This window comes from Geotrypetes seraphini, chromosome 1 (genome assembly GCF_902459505.1).
Source record: "Geotrypetes seraphini chromosome 1, aGeoSer1.1, whole genome shotgun sequence".
NCBI classification, from domain to species: domain Eukaryota; kingdom Metazoa; phylum Chordata; class Amphibia; order Gymnophiona; family Dermophiidae; genus Geotrypetes; species Geotrypetes seraphini.
This window is the reverse complement of record NC_047084.1, coordinates 451,761,350-451,776,786: the sequence shown is the minus strand read 5'-3', so window position 1 is coordinate 451,776,786 and position 15,437 is coordinate 451,761,350. Positions and strand designations below refer to the sequence as shown.

Below are 15,437 nucleotides of genomic sequence, written 5' to 3'. Positions count from 1 at the left end.
CTCTGGCGTGTAGGCAAATAGAACCCACACAAGGAGTGGTGAGATATCAATAGTCCTATAGAAAACACAAAAGAAAGATGAGACTGATTGTGTGTAAAAGTGTAGGAGGGAATATTCAGTTAACCAAGTTGTCATCTTTTGTGAACTTGGGAGATAGATTTTGAAACCAGCTGTGATGGCGAGGGGGCCGATCTCCAGGTAACATAACTATCCCAGATTTTATGATATAGGACCAACCTCTGACGCCTTAGTGCTGTCAGTTTACATGTTAAATATCTAGATTGCAAAGTAAGATCGCCGCTCAGGTACCATTGTGGACCGCCAGTGTTTTACCAAAGCCAGACGAGCCACAGTGCAAACAAACAAAGCTAAACAATTCTCGGGGGGTGGGTGGGGGTGTGTGTAGGGATAACCCAGTATGGGAGCATTATGTAAAAAGCATTCTTTCAACATAGTTCACATTACTAAGAAACACTGTCCTATCAATTGACCCACCATATTCCAACAGGGCTTTATTCATTCAATTTTCTATAACGCTCTCCCGAGGGAGCTCAGAATGGTTTACATTAATTTATTCAGGTACTCAAGCATTTTCCCCTGTCTGTCCCAGTGGGCTCACCATCTACCTAATGCACCTGGGGCAATGGGGGATTAAGTGACTTGCCCAGGGTCACAAGGAGCAGCATAGGTTTGAACCCACAACCCCAGGGTGCTGAGGCTGTAGCTTTAACCACTGCGCCACATACTCCCCTTTATCACAGGATATGACCACCATATATGTTCAAAAGACCCCAAACCTCCAATGGACCTCCAACATAGATTCTCATGCTAATCATAAATCTGAGACAAACGGGGAGTCATATCATTACATTTTTTAGCCATTTTCAATTAAGGAAGAAGCAAGTGGAATAGAAAAAAGACTTTTGTATAATTCCCCAACCATGTAGAATCCCCCAACCTTCTCCCCAACTCCTGCTTCCTGCTCCCATCAGTCCTTATAACAATCGTTGGGATCCTCTCGGGCAAGCAAAGCCCCATACCAATGGGAAATCCCCCCCCCCCCCGCCCTGATCCCATCCCACTCCGCAGTGCTTGTTCCAACTTAGATTCCTCCAAGCTAAGATCCCAAAAACCATGCTTAGTAAGAGCCTTAATTGAGTATTAGCAAATGCATCCTTAGAGGACAGGCCATATTCCTCTTACAGGTACTCAAAAGATAGCATCTTCCCATCCTGCCATAGTGCCTGGCTTTATGAAACCCTGCCTGAATCTATTGGAAGTGGACAGGGTTCTCGCTTCCCACAACAAAACCCTCCAGAAAGGAGATAGGAGTCTGGGCAAAAAACCTAACACTCTGGAAACACCTTCTTGCATAGGGAATACCAGGTTTGCAAGATCACCCTCAAAAATGGATTTTCAGTTCGGAGCTGAGCCCACAATATTACAATAGGGGACCAAAGTAACCTCCAAAGAGAAATATCGGGGAGAAGGCTTGCTCTTAAGTGTATCCATGGATGATCTATATAGCCTATACATGCCACCACTTCTTGTAGCAAAGCAGCCTGATAATAAAGAAAGAAATTAGCAACTCCCATCCCTCCCTTTTGCTTTGCTTGAACTAGAATTGCCTGCTGTACTCGAGGAAACTTATGTCTCCAGATATATAAGCAAACACTTTTCGGGATAACTGTTGGAAAAAATACCCTGAGAATTGCAATAGTCAGTCATAAAATAATATAGCAATTTAGACAATATTAGCATTTTTACCGCCGCAATTCTCCCCATCTACCCAATTGTCATTCCCTCCCAGCGATCTAACTCCTGGAATAACTGCTCCTGTAGGGCCGGGAAATTAGCCCTAAATAAATAAGCAGGATCTGCAGTTAACTGGATCCCAAGATATTTGATAGATTTATGCACCCAACGAAAAGTGAATCGAGATTGCAGCTCTTGAACCTGTTGCACCTCTAAAGTTAAATTGAGGATCTCTGATTTTTCCATACTCGTATGGAAACCTGAGGCCTGGCCATAGGTTGATAAGACCTGTTTTAACTCTGTCAAATATTTGGTTGGGTCAATAATGAACAATAGCATGTCATCTACAAAAAGTAAGATATTGTAGGACTCCTTATAGTATCCATAGGTCCTGTATGTCAGGATTTGCAAAAATCAAGCAAGCCAGAGGTTCCATCGCTATAGCAAACAGTAACGGGGTCATGGGACATCCCTTTCTCATACCCCTTATCAGCGTCCCAGGCTCTGACAGAAGTCCATTAATTTTACATTGCGAGGAGAGTTCATGATATAATAAAGAAATCCATTTTAGGAATTGTTGCCCAAATCCATTTTTTCTACCCCCCCCCCAAAAAAAAATTTCCAAATGGCTCTTGTCAAAAGCCTTCTCAGTATCCAAAGAGAGCACTAGCGATGGAACTCCATGCTGACGTTTGAATTTATTTGCAGCAATTTTGAATTGTGGAGTTTTATCTGACCAATGATACAAGCTCGTATGGTATTATTACCGAGCAAGTGTATGCTTATATTGAAATATTTTTCTCCACAGCATGCTGTTGAAGGAGTTACCCAAGTCTTCTCACTTAGGGTGTTTGAGTTGGATATGTGTGAAGCATGTTCTTTTTTTTGTTGTTGTTTTGTACTGGAAGCTGTTACCAGAACCTCTCCTACATCTTCCGCAATGAAGACCAAATAATTTGTTTAAATCTCTCTGCAATGGCCTTTTGTCTCCCCCGAGTTCCCCTTTTACGCTTTGGTCATCTAGCAGTCTTATTTTTTTATTAGCTTCTTGTTTCTAACACATCTAAAAAAGTTTATGGGAGGGAGGAAATGTCACCATCCAAGATGGTCGGCTGAACGCGTGTTCAAGCGTTAATCTAGCTCCATCATCTAAAACGTCTATAATTTGTGCTCAAAAGAAGCGTGACTGAAAGGTGCCGTTGCGGTCAACAGTTTGGATAGCTTGAATGGCTTCAACTGCTTGTAAAGGGCTAAAAGATTTTGCTTTCATAATCGAGCAGCGCGGAAGCCTCCAAGATGGCAGCGCCTGGCATACAGCTTGCGCCTTCCCCAGCTTTAGAACAGCCCTGGAACTAGCGACTGCATCCGGAGCCCTGGTATGGACACTTTAAAAGTGCATCGCCACTTTAAGAAATTTAAAAAGTTTGCAATAGCCCGCATTGTAAGTTGTATTTTTCCTTTGCCTTCCCGCTCTCGTGTCCATTTATTCATGTCTTTATTCTTCTTTTGTTCGTTTATTCTCCTATTAAAAAAAGAAATGAGTTTACTTTTTTTCTTCAGCTGTCCGTCGGGTTTACTGGCAAGGCCGTTCGTTAAGCTTCAGCCATACAGTTTGATTTGTCTGAGGCGGTGTTCCCGTAGATGTCCCGGCTGGTGTTCTAGAACTGTATCCATCACAGACCCACATAGTTGGTGCCTACAATGTCTGGGTCCAGAACAGAGTCCAGTCCTGCGTGTGGTGTTCAACCTTGCAAAAGCACACTATCAAAAGCTGCCTCTTACAGCACAAGAAGTTATTTTGTGCCGCCATGGAGGGAGACCTTTCTTTGACACCGTCTGCATCGAAGACTCTGGTGTCGAAGTCACAGACACCACCCAATGCACCACCATCGTCTTCGGTGTCTCAGGTCATTGCGCCCTCTGGTAAGCCAGCTAAAATGCCAACAGCTTCCCAGACAGGGTCGCTGGTCATTAAGGTATCGAGACTATTCATGCCGACCAAGCAAAAACCCCTTGTCCGACAAGTTCCATCATCGAGGGATGATAACTTCTGAGTCATCCTCTCTGGAATGTGTCACAGCACCATTAAGCCAAAGGTATCGGTACTAACTTTTCAACAGAAGCTCAGTGCTCTGCCGTGAGTAGTATGCGGATAAATTTGATCTTTTTACCCTAATGTCGACTCCTCCGGTACTGGCCCAGCCTGAGTCTAACACTGCAAGGCCGTCTGGAACCGTCGATGCTGCATCAATTCTCGACAGCGATCATCACATCCATCCAGTCCTGCATCAAAGCATCATTCATCTAGATATCGCTCTACCTCCTCGAAGCATCGCTCTTCGTCTTCAAGACAATCAAGTAGGAGCTCATCCAAATCCAAGCATGGTTCCAAATCAAAAGTTTCCTGAAAGTGTAAACATTCCAAGGAACCTTCGACACCAGACTGATACCGGTCAAAGAATCGTTCTCCTTCAGTTTTTGTTGATTCTGATCTACAAGACTATTCTAATCCAGAACATTCTTTCTACTACTGAGGCAGAGGATTCTCCTGCTTCCAAGTCTCCGATACTTTCACCTCTGTGGGCATCCTCCTCTACAGAGAAGCTTTCATTCACCCGCTTTATTCGTCAACTGGGGAAAGTTCTTTCAGTGAAGCTGGAGCCAAATTTTAAACACCGTGCAGATTTTTTTTTTTAGAAACTTTGGACTATGAACATCCTCCTTAGGAGCTCATTAACTACATTTGCATGGCATCTTAAGAGAAACCCTCTACAAAAATTGGGAATTTCCTCTTTCTGTGCATGTGGCTCCCAAGAAATTGGACTCTCTCTCTAAAATAATTTCCATTCCTGGTTTTGACAAACTCCAACTACCTCATCAGTCTTTGGTGATGGAATCCACATTAAAGAAGTCCACTCCATCCAAAGTCTATGCTTCAGTTCCACCTGGCAGAGAGGGGAAGACTATGGACAGGTTTGGCCAGCACCTCTATTAAAACTCTATGTTGGCAAACCGGGCCATAAATTATAATTTTTATTTTTCTTGCTATCTGAAACATCTCATCAAGCAATTTCCTGCATTTCAGAAATATATTCCTTCACATAAATTAAAAAGATTTCCAACACCTTGTTTTTACCATTACTCAGTTAAGGAAGTATTTGGTTCGGTCAGCTTATATTTTTGAGCGCACTTCTAGAGCCTTTTCTATGTCTGTGGCCATGAGAAGGTTGACGTGGCTCAGGGTTTCTGATATGGACGTTAACCTTCAAGACCGCTTGGTGAATGTTCCCTTTCTGGGTGATGATTTTTTTGGAGATTCTACAGATATTGCAATTCAAAAGTTCACTGCTCATAAAACCCTCTGGGGTACCTTGGTGAAACCTAATTCCAAGCCATCCACTTCCAAGCCATTCAGGCCATCATCATATTATCAGAGGCAATTTTCAGCAAAGTCCTCTGCTCCTCTTAGGCCACAGCAGAATAAGCAGAAACAGCATCCTCAAAAATCTCAACCAACTGCTCCTTCTAAAGCTTCTCAGTCTTTTTGACCACCTACTAGACAGCATAGGTGCAATCCCGCCCATATCAATCTCTTCCTCAGTCAATCATGGGTCATCTCCAACTTTACATTCATCGTTGGGAGTTCATCATCTCAAACCTCTTGGTTCTACAGATCATTCGAGAGGGTTACTCTTCATTTTCTCACTGTCCCTCCAGATCATCTTCCAAGACAATCTGCTTGAAATTCTCAACAATCCTCCCTTCTTCAAGAAATTGATTCACTTCTCTCTCTTTCGATGCCATTGAGAAAGTTCCTGTGGATCAGCAGAACTGGGGTTTTTACTCCTGCTATGTTCTAATCCAGAAAACCAGCCACTCGACAATGTTATCAACAAAAGTGGATACGCTTTTCTTCCTGGTGTCTTCTACATCAGTGTTCTTGAACCTTTTTACACCTATGGACCGGCAGAAATAAAAGAACTATTTTGTGGACTGGCGTTGGTCCGTGGACCGGCGATTGAAGAACACTGGACTAAGTTGTAGGCCAGACCCCGCCCATCTCTACCCAATCTCCACCCCAGATCCTGCCTCCATAAATAGTACTAATTGAACACTATTTTTTTCCATTCATTTTTCACAGATACACAATATAATCTTATTAACAACATAATGGTTAACCACAAAATTAAACTACACAAAGCACACTGACAGATGTAAATTCTCAAAATTGACATAATTCAATCACTAAATTCAAAAATAAAATCATTCCCCACCTAATTTTTGTTGTCTCCCTCCCTCCATGCTATGCCTTACCTTCTGGCCTGCTCCTGCCTGGCCATTTTATGCCACCCTCAGTGTTACCTTCAGGCCAGCTCCCTCTTCCTCACTGATGCAGTGCACAAAGCTGCGGGCAGTGGCTCTTTGCCTCATCTGGAAGCTGTTCAGGCGCAGGACACCCGTGGCTTTGTGCACTGAATCAGGGAGGAAGAGGGAGCTGGCTCGAAGATAACACCACATAGATTGCACTGTGGACTGGCGGTTGAAGAACAGTTTTGGGCCTGATGCAGGTGCTGACCCTGTGGACCGGCAGGAAATTTCTGTGGACCGGCACCGGTCCGTGGACCGATGGTTGAAGAACACTGTTCTACATCATCATGATCTGAAATCCATCTCAGTTTCACTAGTTTTGGATTATCTTCTTCATTTGTCTAACTCTGATCTCAAATCTACATCTATCAAAGTTAATTAATTAATTAATTTAGATTTTTATCCCGTCCTCCCAGTAGCTCAGAACGGTCTACAAGTAAACATTCACAATGGAGTGTAATTGGACATACAAGATTAAACAGTAGATTTAAATGTTTGGACATACACGACTGTGCAGCAGTTTAAATACAGGGACTACAGCAAATTAAGAGTAGTAGTTTAAACATAAGTAGATTAGTTTAAATACAAGTTATTTGAGTAATCTCAGTGCTGGTAAAACTCTCACTTTCTCACCCTTTGGTTTCCAGATTCATGAAAAAAACTTTTCAATGTTAAACCACCTCCAGTGTTTTGGGATCTTAATGTGGTTCTTTCTAAGTTAATGAACCCTCCATTTGAACCAATGTCTATGACTCATCTTATTTGGAAAGATATCTTTCTTATTTCTATCACTTCTGCCAGAAGAGTGAGTGAACTTCAAGCATTAGTGGCGGATTCACCGTTCATAGTGTTCCACCATGACAAGGTTGTGCTTCGTACCCATCTGAAGTTCTTACCAAAAGTTGTCACTGAATTTCATCTCAATCAATTGATTATACTTCCAATGTATTTTTCTAAGCTTCATTCTCATCCAGGAGAAACAGCTCTTCACACTCTGGATTGCAAGCGGGCTTTGGCCTATTATCTCGACAGAACAAAGCCGCATAGGACGACATCTCAATTTTTTATCTCCTTTCATCCTGACAAGTTGGGGCGTCTTGTTTCCAAGATAGTTGGCTGTTGGCATATCGTTCTGTTATGCTCAGGCTGGGCTGCAACTGGAGAGTTGGGTCACAGCCCATAAAGTTCGAGCTATGGCACCTTCAGTAGCTTTTCTTTGTTCTACTCCTATTGATGAAATCTGCAAAGCTGCTACTTGATCCTTGGTTCATACATTTACCTCACATTACTGTCTGGAATCTTTTTCCAGACAGGATGGGCACTTCAGCCAGTCAGTATTACAATATGAGAGTATGCTGCCTGCTTGTCCTGGGATAAAGCACAGTTACTTACCGTAACAGGTGTTATCCAGGGACAGCAGGCAGATATTCTCACAACCTACCCATCTCCCTGGGTTAGCTTCTTAGCTGCCTTACTGAACTGAGGGACCGTGTGCCTACGTCAGGCCGTAAGGTATGTGCCCATGCGTGGTGTGGACTGTCACAAACTTTCTAAATTTCTTAGTGGCGATGCACTTTTAAAGTGTCCATCTCAGGGCTCTGTGGATGATGTCACCCACATGTGAGAATATCTGCCTGCTGTCCCTGGTAAGTAACTGTGCTTTCTCAACAGCTCTTGATGCTGTAGACCAGCGGTGTCCAACCTGCGGCCCAGTGAAGTATTTTGTGGCCCCGGTCGAGGGCGATGCAGTGTTTTCCTCTGCTGCCCCCGGGTGTTTACCGTCTTGCTGGCTCCCTCCTCTGTCTTCCCCAGAAACATTTTTTTCAACCAATGCGGCCCAGGGAAGCCAAAAGGTTGGACACCCCTGCTGTAGACCCAACAGCAGTACTAACACTGAGGTAGATCTCCTGTCTCAGTGTCCATGAAGATCTAGTAGGAATACGAGGAGTGTTTGTTCCATAACTGGGTCTGAATCCAGATTGACAAACCGGTTGATCTGGTGACCATGCTACAAATGGTCATTAAAAGTGCTTTGTTTTTGGCTATCAAGAATTTTTAGAAATTCAGAATTTCACCAATTTTTAAAAAATTTTGTCCTTTTTCTTTCCTTGGTTAAATACACATGGTTACTTTAAAACTCAGGGTAACTAATACATAAATGCTGCTTTTGAATATGAAAAAATTCTGAGGAAGTAGAGCAATTCAGACTTAAAACAGACTTGTAACATGTCCCTGTTCTGTCCTACTTGAAGAAAATTCATTTCTCTCTGGTTAAATAGAGAAAAGGAATAGACCTCTTTGTCTTAGCTTGGTAGAAGTCGGTGAAAATGTCTGCAGATATTCAAAGGTGACAAAGTCCCATCATTTAATTAGCATTTTATCATCACAGCACTAAAGTTTATCCTGTTTCTAGCCAGACTACACTGTTGTAAATTCTCTGGTGCAAGGCAGGGTCTTCATTTCTCAAATAAATCTTGCAAATTCTTTGCTATAATGAAAACCTCTTGGCCACAAAACAGATCTCTCCTGGATTTATTTATTTATTTATTGATCTCTGGTCTACTTTATTTTTTATTTTAAATCGCTTACTAGCCAGTTTGTCTTCTGGCCAATTGTTGAATTTGAATATAATCTGGCTGTGCAAGTTAGTAAGTTGTTCTTTGATGGTTTCTATAGTAAAACCATTCTCAGAACTGTGAATTGGGATTCCAGAATAAGTCATTTGTGTAGAAAATAATCCAAATGGGGCTCTCTTGGTGGGTAGTGGACAACTTCCTAGCCACAGATAGGCAGAGGAGTTTCTCAGGCTACTATTTTGTAGAAGAGCATGAAAGTTTAGATTTTGTGCTTCTTGCTACCTAGGAGAATGCTCTGTCCCTCTTCTGACCACACCACTACCTAAATGTGAACACTTTTCTAAGCTGTCCTTTTTATTTTTTTTTATCTTTCCTTAGCCAGAACCCACTGAGGAGGACATTGAGAAAAACCCAGAGCTGAAGAAGCTACAGATCTATGGAGCAGGGCCTAAAATGATGGGGCTGGGTCTCATGGCTAAAGACAAGAATCTACGCAAGAAAGGTGAGGGGTGTGGACAGCATTGTGTCTTGCACAGAGGTTCTCAACCCAGTCCTTCACACATACTAGCCAGTTAGGTTTTCAGGATATTCACAACAAATATGCATGTGCTAAATTTGCATGATTTGGAGACCTAACACATGAAATATGTTTTTTTTTGTATCCTGCTAACTCTCACCACTGGGTCAAAGTACTGTAGATAATAAAAATAAAATAAAGGCAGGGAAAAAAAAACTCAAAAGAAGTGATTAAACACATTAAAAAAATGTTTTCACAGATTTTCAGTAAAAGTTATAAGTAGAAGCTCTTATGTGAAAAGGCAGGGATAGCCAGAATCTAATTCCTGATAACAAATGGGATCCTCTAGAATTTTGTATTTCTAGTATGACAGACACTCTATTCTTGAACCTATGGATAGTCAACTTAGAGGTCTACATGGGAACGGGGATCATAGAAATCTTGCGGGTCCCACGGGGATCCACCCCCCCCAGGTCTATGGGATTCCCATGGGGATCCACTCCCCCAGGTCCATGGGTCTCCCACAGGGATGGATGTTGGTCGGGTGTTCCCACGAGGCTTACCTAATGTACCCTCTTTAAGTTCAATCCCTCAAGCAACCAGTTGCTGATTGTCTCCCTGATTGGTGGATGTACGGCAGAGCTGGAGCTTGATGGCCATTCAGGAGCACTTCTATGTAGAAGTGCTCCTGATTGGTCATCAAGCTCCAGCTCTTTCTCTCATATTGGTGTATGTAAAGCAATCAAATTAGTGGAGAGCTCTCCCAGTAGTAAGCCTTGGTGATGCGTGAGACCTCCCCTCAAGGATTGTGATTCAAGGCAGCCCGCACTCACGGCGGCTGTGCAGCAGAGGAGTGCGGGAGAGACTTGGCAGCATACAGTGGGCTCCGGAGCAAGTACCAACTTAAAAAAAAATTAAAAAAATCTGAAGTACCAATAGCATACTACTAACAAGGAGGGGGAGTGGTCAGCATGGTACGGTCTTGCTCCGCAGCGTGAACTCAAAGACCAGCAGCAGCATTCACTACACAGTCGCATTCAGTCCTTCCTCTGTGCCATGTCCCAACTCCCGCCTAAACTCTTATTTCTTTAAAAAAAAAAAAATTGTTATAATATAGTGTTATTCCGCGAATTTGCGGTTTGCGAATCACGGACTCCCTCATTCGTGGTCTGCTCCGACTGCCTCTACCTGTAGTAAAGTCGGGCTACACCAATCAGGAGCTGCATGTCAAAGCAGCTCCTGATTGGTGTAGCCCGACTTTACTACAGGGAGAGACGGTTGGAGCAGACCGCGAGTGATTTTCTTCACCCGCCGGTGCTCGAGCTGCCTTCTCCTGCCTCTCCAGCTGTCCTCTCCTGCCACCCCTGGGAAATTCTTGGGGGTTCCAGGAATGGAACCCCATGAATTTCGGGGAAGTATTGTACTTTAAATCCATTGTCAATGCAGAAACATTTTTGTACAAAGATATATCGGATCAGATTAACCATACCATCCCCAAAGGCAAGAGAGAAATGAGAATAAACACATGGGTCTGGTCAACAACTGAAGAAACAGTGAGAATGAATATACTGTAAACCTTAGCATGCTTTTTATTTTACCCCTAGATAAACCCTCAAATATCCAATACACCACTCACTCACAACTACTCATCTTACCAACATTCACTCCCCCACCCTCATTCATACAACAATCAGCCACCAAACCCTCTCCCAACTCCCCTCAGATCCCCAGTTACAGAAGAATAAAAAAATGCCTTGTACGAAAAGGACAGAAATAAGAAAGAAGGTAGTAGCGCTGAAAATAGTGAGCTGCATCAGATGTTGTCCCCTGAAGCAGTGAGAAAATGCAACAGTCTTAAATTCTATTTCTTTAAGCATACATATTATAATCATAAAAGCCTTTCCAAGAACAACCTTTTGATATGTCGAACAAGAAAGCATTATGTATGGGGGGGGTCACATGATGACAGTGCGCTGATCGGACATCTCCAGCTCGAGCTCCACTCTACTTCTTAAAAATAACCCCTACACTGCGCTTGTCAGCATGTTTCACGCTTGTACATCGTCTTGACTTCCCCGGGTTCTCTCCTGGTTCTGTATGGGAGCTCCGTTGGAGTCCAGAACGGCACATTCTTTAACACTCTCCAGATCAGTAGAGGTTAACTTTACGAATGGGTATATATCTAATCATGACCAGCAGGTGGAGACTGAAAACAAAACTGTGGGACAGTATATCCTATCCCCTCTTCTCTATTTCCCTCAGTCTTCTTTCAGTCTCCAGCAGGTGTTGAGTGATCTGTACCCATCTCCCTTGGTAGGGCTGTTGGAATTTGTTTAGGGGGTCTATAGTCCCTTTTTTTAGCCGGACGGAGCTTGGGCGGACCCTGTTTGGGGGTTCGTCCGACCTCGGGGGTGTCAAACCCGGCGGGTCTCGAGCGGGGTCCCTCCCCCCACTTCCTCCACCTCCCCACATTTTTTTAGAGGAGCCTCAGCAGTAAGCCTTGCCCCCTAAATTGCCCAAGAAGGAGGGGACCTTTCGGCCCATCCTGGATTTGAAAGGGGTCAACAGGGCTCTCAAGATTCCTTCTTTCCGCATGGAAACTCTGCGGTCGGTCATTCTGGCGGTTCAGCCGGGGGAGTTCCTCACTTCTCTCGATCTGACGGAGGCCTACTTGCATGTTCCCATTCGGGACTCATCAGCGCTTCCTGCGCTTTGCGATCTTGGGGCGGCACTATCAGTTCTGTGCGCTTCCCTTTGGTCTGGCCACAGCTCCCCGGACGTTCACCAAGGTGATGGTGGTCGTCGCGGCAGCCTTGCGGTCGGAGGGCATCCTGGTTCACCCCTACCTAGACGACTGGTTGATTCGGGCAAAGTCGTTGCAGGAGAGATCCCGGGTTACGGCTCGGGTGGTGGAGTTTCTCCGGTCGCTGGGCTGGGTGGTCAACCTTTCCAAGAGTCGGTTGGTCCCAGCTCAGCGCCTGGAGTACCTTGGGGTTCTGTTCGACACCTCCTTGGGGAAGGTCTTCCTTCCAGAGGCCCGGGTGAGCAAGTTGCAATCGCAGATTCGTCTGCTTTTGGCGTCCCGGTGTCCTCGGGCGCGAGATTTCCTCCAGGTCTTGGGGTCGATGGCGGCGTCCCTGGACGTGGTGAGGTGGGCGCGGGCCCACATGCGTCCTCTTCAGTATGCTCTGCTCCGGAGGTGGTCTCCCCAGAGGCAAGATTTGGATGTTCCGGTGCCCCTGCGGGGGTTGGCGCGCTGCAGTCTGCGCTGGTGGCTCCGGACCCCTCACCTGGTTCAGGGGGTGGGTCTGGATCTCTCGCAGTGGACGGTGCTCCTGACGGATGCGAGTCTCCTGGGTTGGGGGGCTCAGTGTTTGGGTCACTCAGCGCAGGGCACCTGGTCCGCGGAGGAGGCCGCCTGGTCGATCAACGTGTTGGAGACCAGAGCGGTCCGTCTGGCGCTGTTGGCTTTCCACTCCCTTTTGCTGGGCAAGTCGGTCAGAGTGCTGTCGGACAATGCCACGGCGGTGGCTTATGTCAATCGTCAGGGGGGCACCAAGAGCACTCAGGTGGCGCAGGAGGCGGCTCTGCTCATGGTTTGGGCGGAGTCCCATCTGCTGGACCTCTCGGCCTCTCATATAGCCGGGGTAGAAAATGTTCAGGCAGACTTCCTCAGTCGTCACTTCCTAGATCCAGGAGAGTGGTGTCTTGGCGCCGGGGCGTTTCAGTTGATAGTGCAGGCTTGGGGGCAGCCCCTGATGGACCTGATGGCCACGGGTGGCAACGCCAAAGTGCCCCGCTTCTTCAGTCGTCGCAGGGACGGTCTGGCCGAGGGTCTGGATGCTCTGGTCCAGCCGTGGCCAACGGAGGGGCTGTTGTATGTGTTCCCTCCTTGGCCGCTGGTGGGCAGAGTGCTTCTTCGCATTGTTCACCATCCGGGTTTGGTGGTGCTGGTGGCTCCGGATTGGCCTCGACGTCCGTGGTATGCGGATCTGGTGAGGCACCTGGTGGCGGATCCTCTTCCTCTGCCTCTCTCGGACGACCTTCTGATGCAGGGTCCCATTCCCATGTTCGACCCGTCTCCCTTCTGTCTTACGGCGTAGCTCTTGAAAGGGGTCGCCTTAGCAAGAAGGGATATTCAGACAAGGTGATCTCTACACTGTTGGGGTCCCGGAGGCTTTCTACCTCTCGGGCTTATGTGCGGGTTTGGCGTCTCTTTGAGGAATGGTGTCGGGCGCGGGGAGTGACCTCTTTTCGCGCTTCTCTGCCTAACATTCTAGAGTTCTTGCAGGATGGCCTGGATAGAGGCCTGGCTTGGTCTTCTCTCCGGGTTCATCTTGCGGCCTTGTCGGCCTTTCGAGGGTTGGTGTCAGGTCAGCGTTTATCGGCTCTTCCTGATGTGATTCGGTTTTTGCGGGCGGCCAAGTTGCTTAGGCCTCCCCTACGGCCCTCGGTTCCCTCTTGGGATCTTAATCTGGTTCTCTCTGTTTTGGTGCGCCCGCCTTTCGAGCCCTTGGACGACTGTTCTTTGAAGGACCTTACTTTGAAGGCGGTCTTTTTGGTGGCCATTACTTCTGCTAGGCGTGTTTCTGAGCTGCAGGCTTTCTCTTGTAGGGCTCCCTTCTTGGAGTTTTCTAGGGAGCGGGTCGTCTTGCAGCCTGTTCCTTCCTTTCTGCCGAAGGTTGTTTCTCCTTTTCATGTCAATCAATCGGTGGTTCTCCCTGTCTTGGGTGGTCGGGAGGGCTCTTCTGAGCAACGGCAGCTGCGCAAGTTGGATGTCTGTCGGGTCCTTCGCTCTTATGTGCAGCGGACCCAGGAATTCCGGAAGTCCGATCATCTCTTTGTCCTCCTGGCGGGTCCTCGTCGGGGAGCTGGCGCTTCTAAGGCTACTATTGCGCGCTGGATCAAGGAGACGATTGCTTCCGCTTATCTTCTGAAACAGCAGCCTGTTCCGGAGTTTCTCAAGGCTCATTCCACTCGGGGTCAGGCGGCTTCTTGGGCTGAGTCGTCGCTCGTGCCTCCAGTGGATATTTGTAAGGCTGCGGTTTGGTCCTCCTTGCATTCTTTTGTTCGTCATTATCGGTTTGATGTGCAGGCGCGTCGGGACGCGGTGTTCGGTGAGCGTGTACTGGTATCGGCCCTTCGGGGGTCCCGCCCGTGAGAGGGACTGCTTTGGTACGTCCCATTCGTAAAGTTAACCTCTACTGGTCTGGAGAGTGCTAAAGAAGGAGAAATTAGGCTCTTACCTGCTAATTTACTTTCTTTTAGCTTCTCCAGACCAGTAGAGGTCCCCACCCTGTCTGTTGTTATTGTTGTTGTTCGGGCTGTTGCGCGGGCAGTTTTTTGTGTTTTGCTGCGGGTTCTAGTATTTTTCTAGGGCCGGGGAGATTTGAAGAACAGCGGCTGTGGCTCGGCTGGCTTAGCTGGCGAGCTGTGGGGACATTTTTCCTTCGGGTATTTCTCCTCTGCATTTTCCAACAGCAGTTTTTGGGTATGTTAATTGTTACTCCTGTTAAGAGTATTGTTTTCTTTCTGTTTTCCAGTTCTTGATTCTGCTTGGCTATTCGGCAGACTGAGGGAAATAGAGAAGAGGGGATAGGATATACTGTCCCACAGTTTTGTTTTCAGTCTCCACCTGCTGGTCATGATTAGATATATACCCATTCGTAAAGTTAACCTCTACTGGTCTGGAGAAGCTAAAAGAAAGTAAATTAGCAGGTAAGAACCTAATTTCTCCTTTTGGCAGGTATGCTGATAAAGTCCACGCAGCCCGGAAAGGAAAAGCCCGCAAAAACTCCCAACATGATGGCCTCCAGCCCGATATCCCCTGCTCCGCCTCAACACGATGTGGATATGCAGGTCTCCGTCTGCCATCTTTCCAAGCTGCTGGACGAAAAGTTATCGAAGTTGCACACGGTTCTGGAGGAGGTGAAAGACAGTATAGCCGGACACACCGCGCGGGTCCAGCAGGCAGAGGAGCGCATCTTGGCACACGAGGACTGGGCGGTAGCAGCAGACCAATGTATAACCGCGCTGGAGATGCAAATCAAGCAGCTAGAAGACCGGGCAGAGGAAGCAGAAAATCGTAGCTGCCGAAACAACCGGGTCTCTTCTGGGAAGCTTCCAAGGCGGTACTGCGCGCCTTTATTATTGCCTATGTCTTTGGGAAAAAAAAGAAACAAGAAGCGGAATTGCTGACACTATCGGGAGAGCTATAGCAG

At 46.4% G+C, this 15,437-nt stretch overlaps 1 protein-coding gene across 3 annotated transcripts in view; it reads left to right on the top strand.

The window, feature by feature from the left end:
• KDM5C (lysine demethylase 5C) overlaps positions 1-15,437 on the top strand; it is a 261,961-nt gene that overhangs the window by 19,330 nt on the left and 227,194 nt on the right. For all 3 annotated transcript variants that reach the window (XM_033921375.1, XM_033921366.1, XM_033921383.1), the window contains one exon: positions 9,078-9,201. In XM_033921375.1, the coding sequence (XP_033777266.1) occupies positions 9,078-9,201 (124 nt within the window). The remainder of the gene's footprint in view (positions 1-9,077; positions 9,202-15,437) is intronic.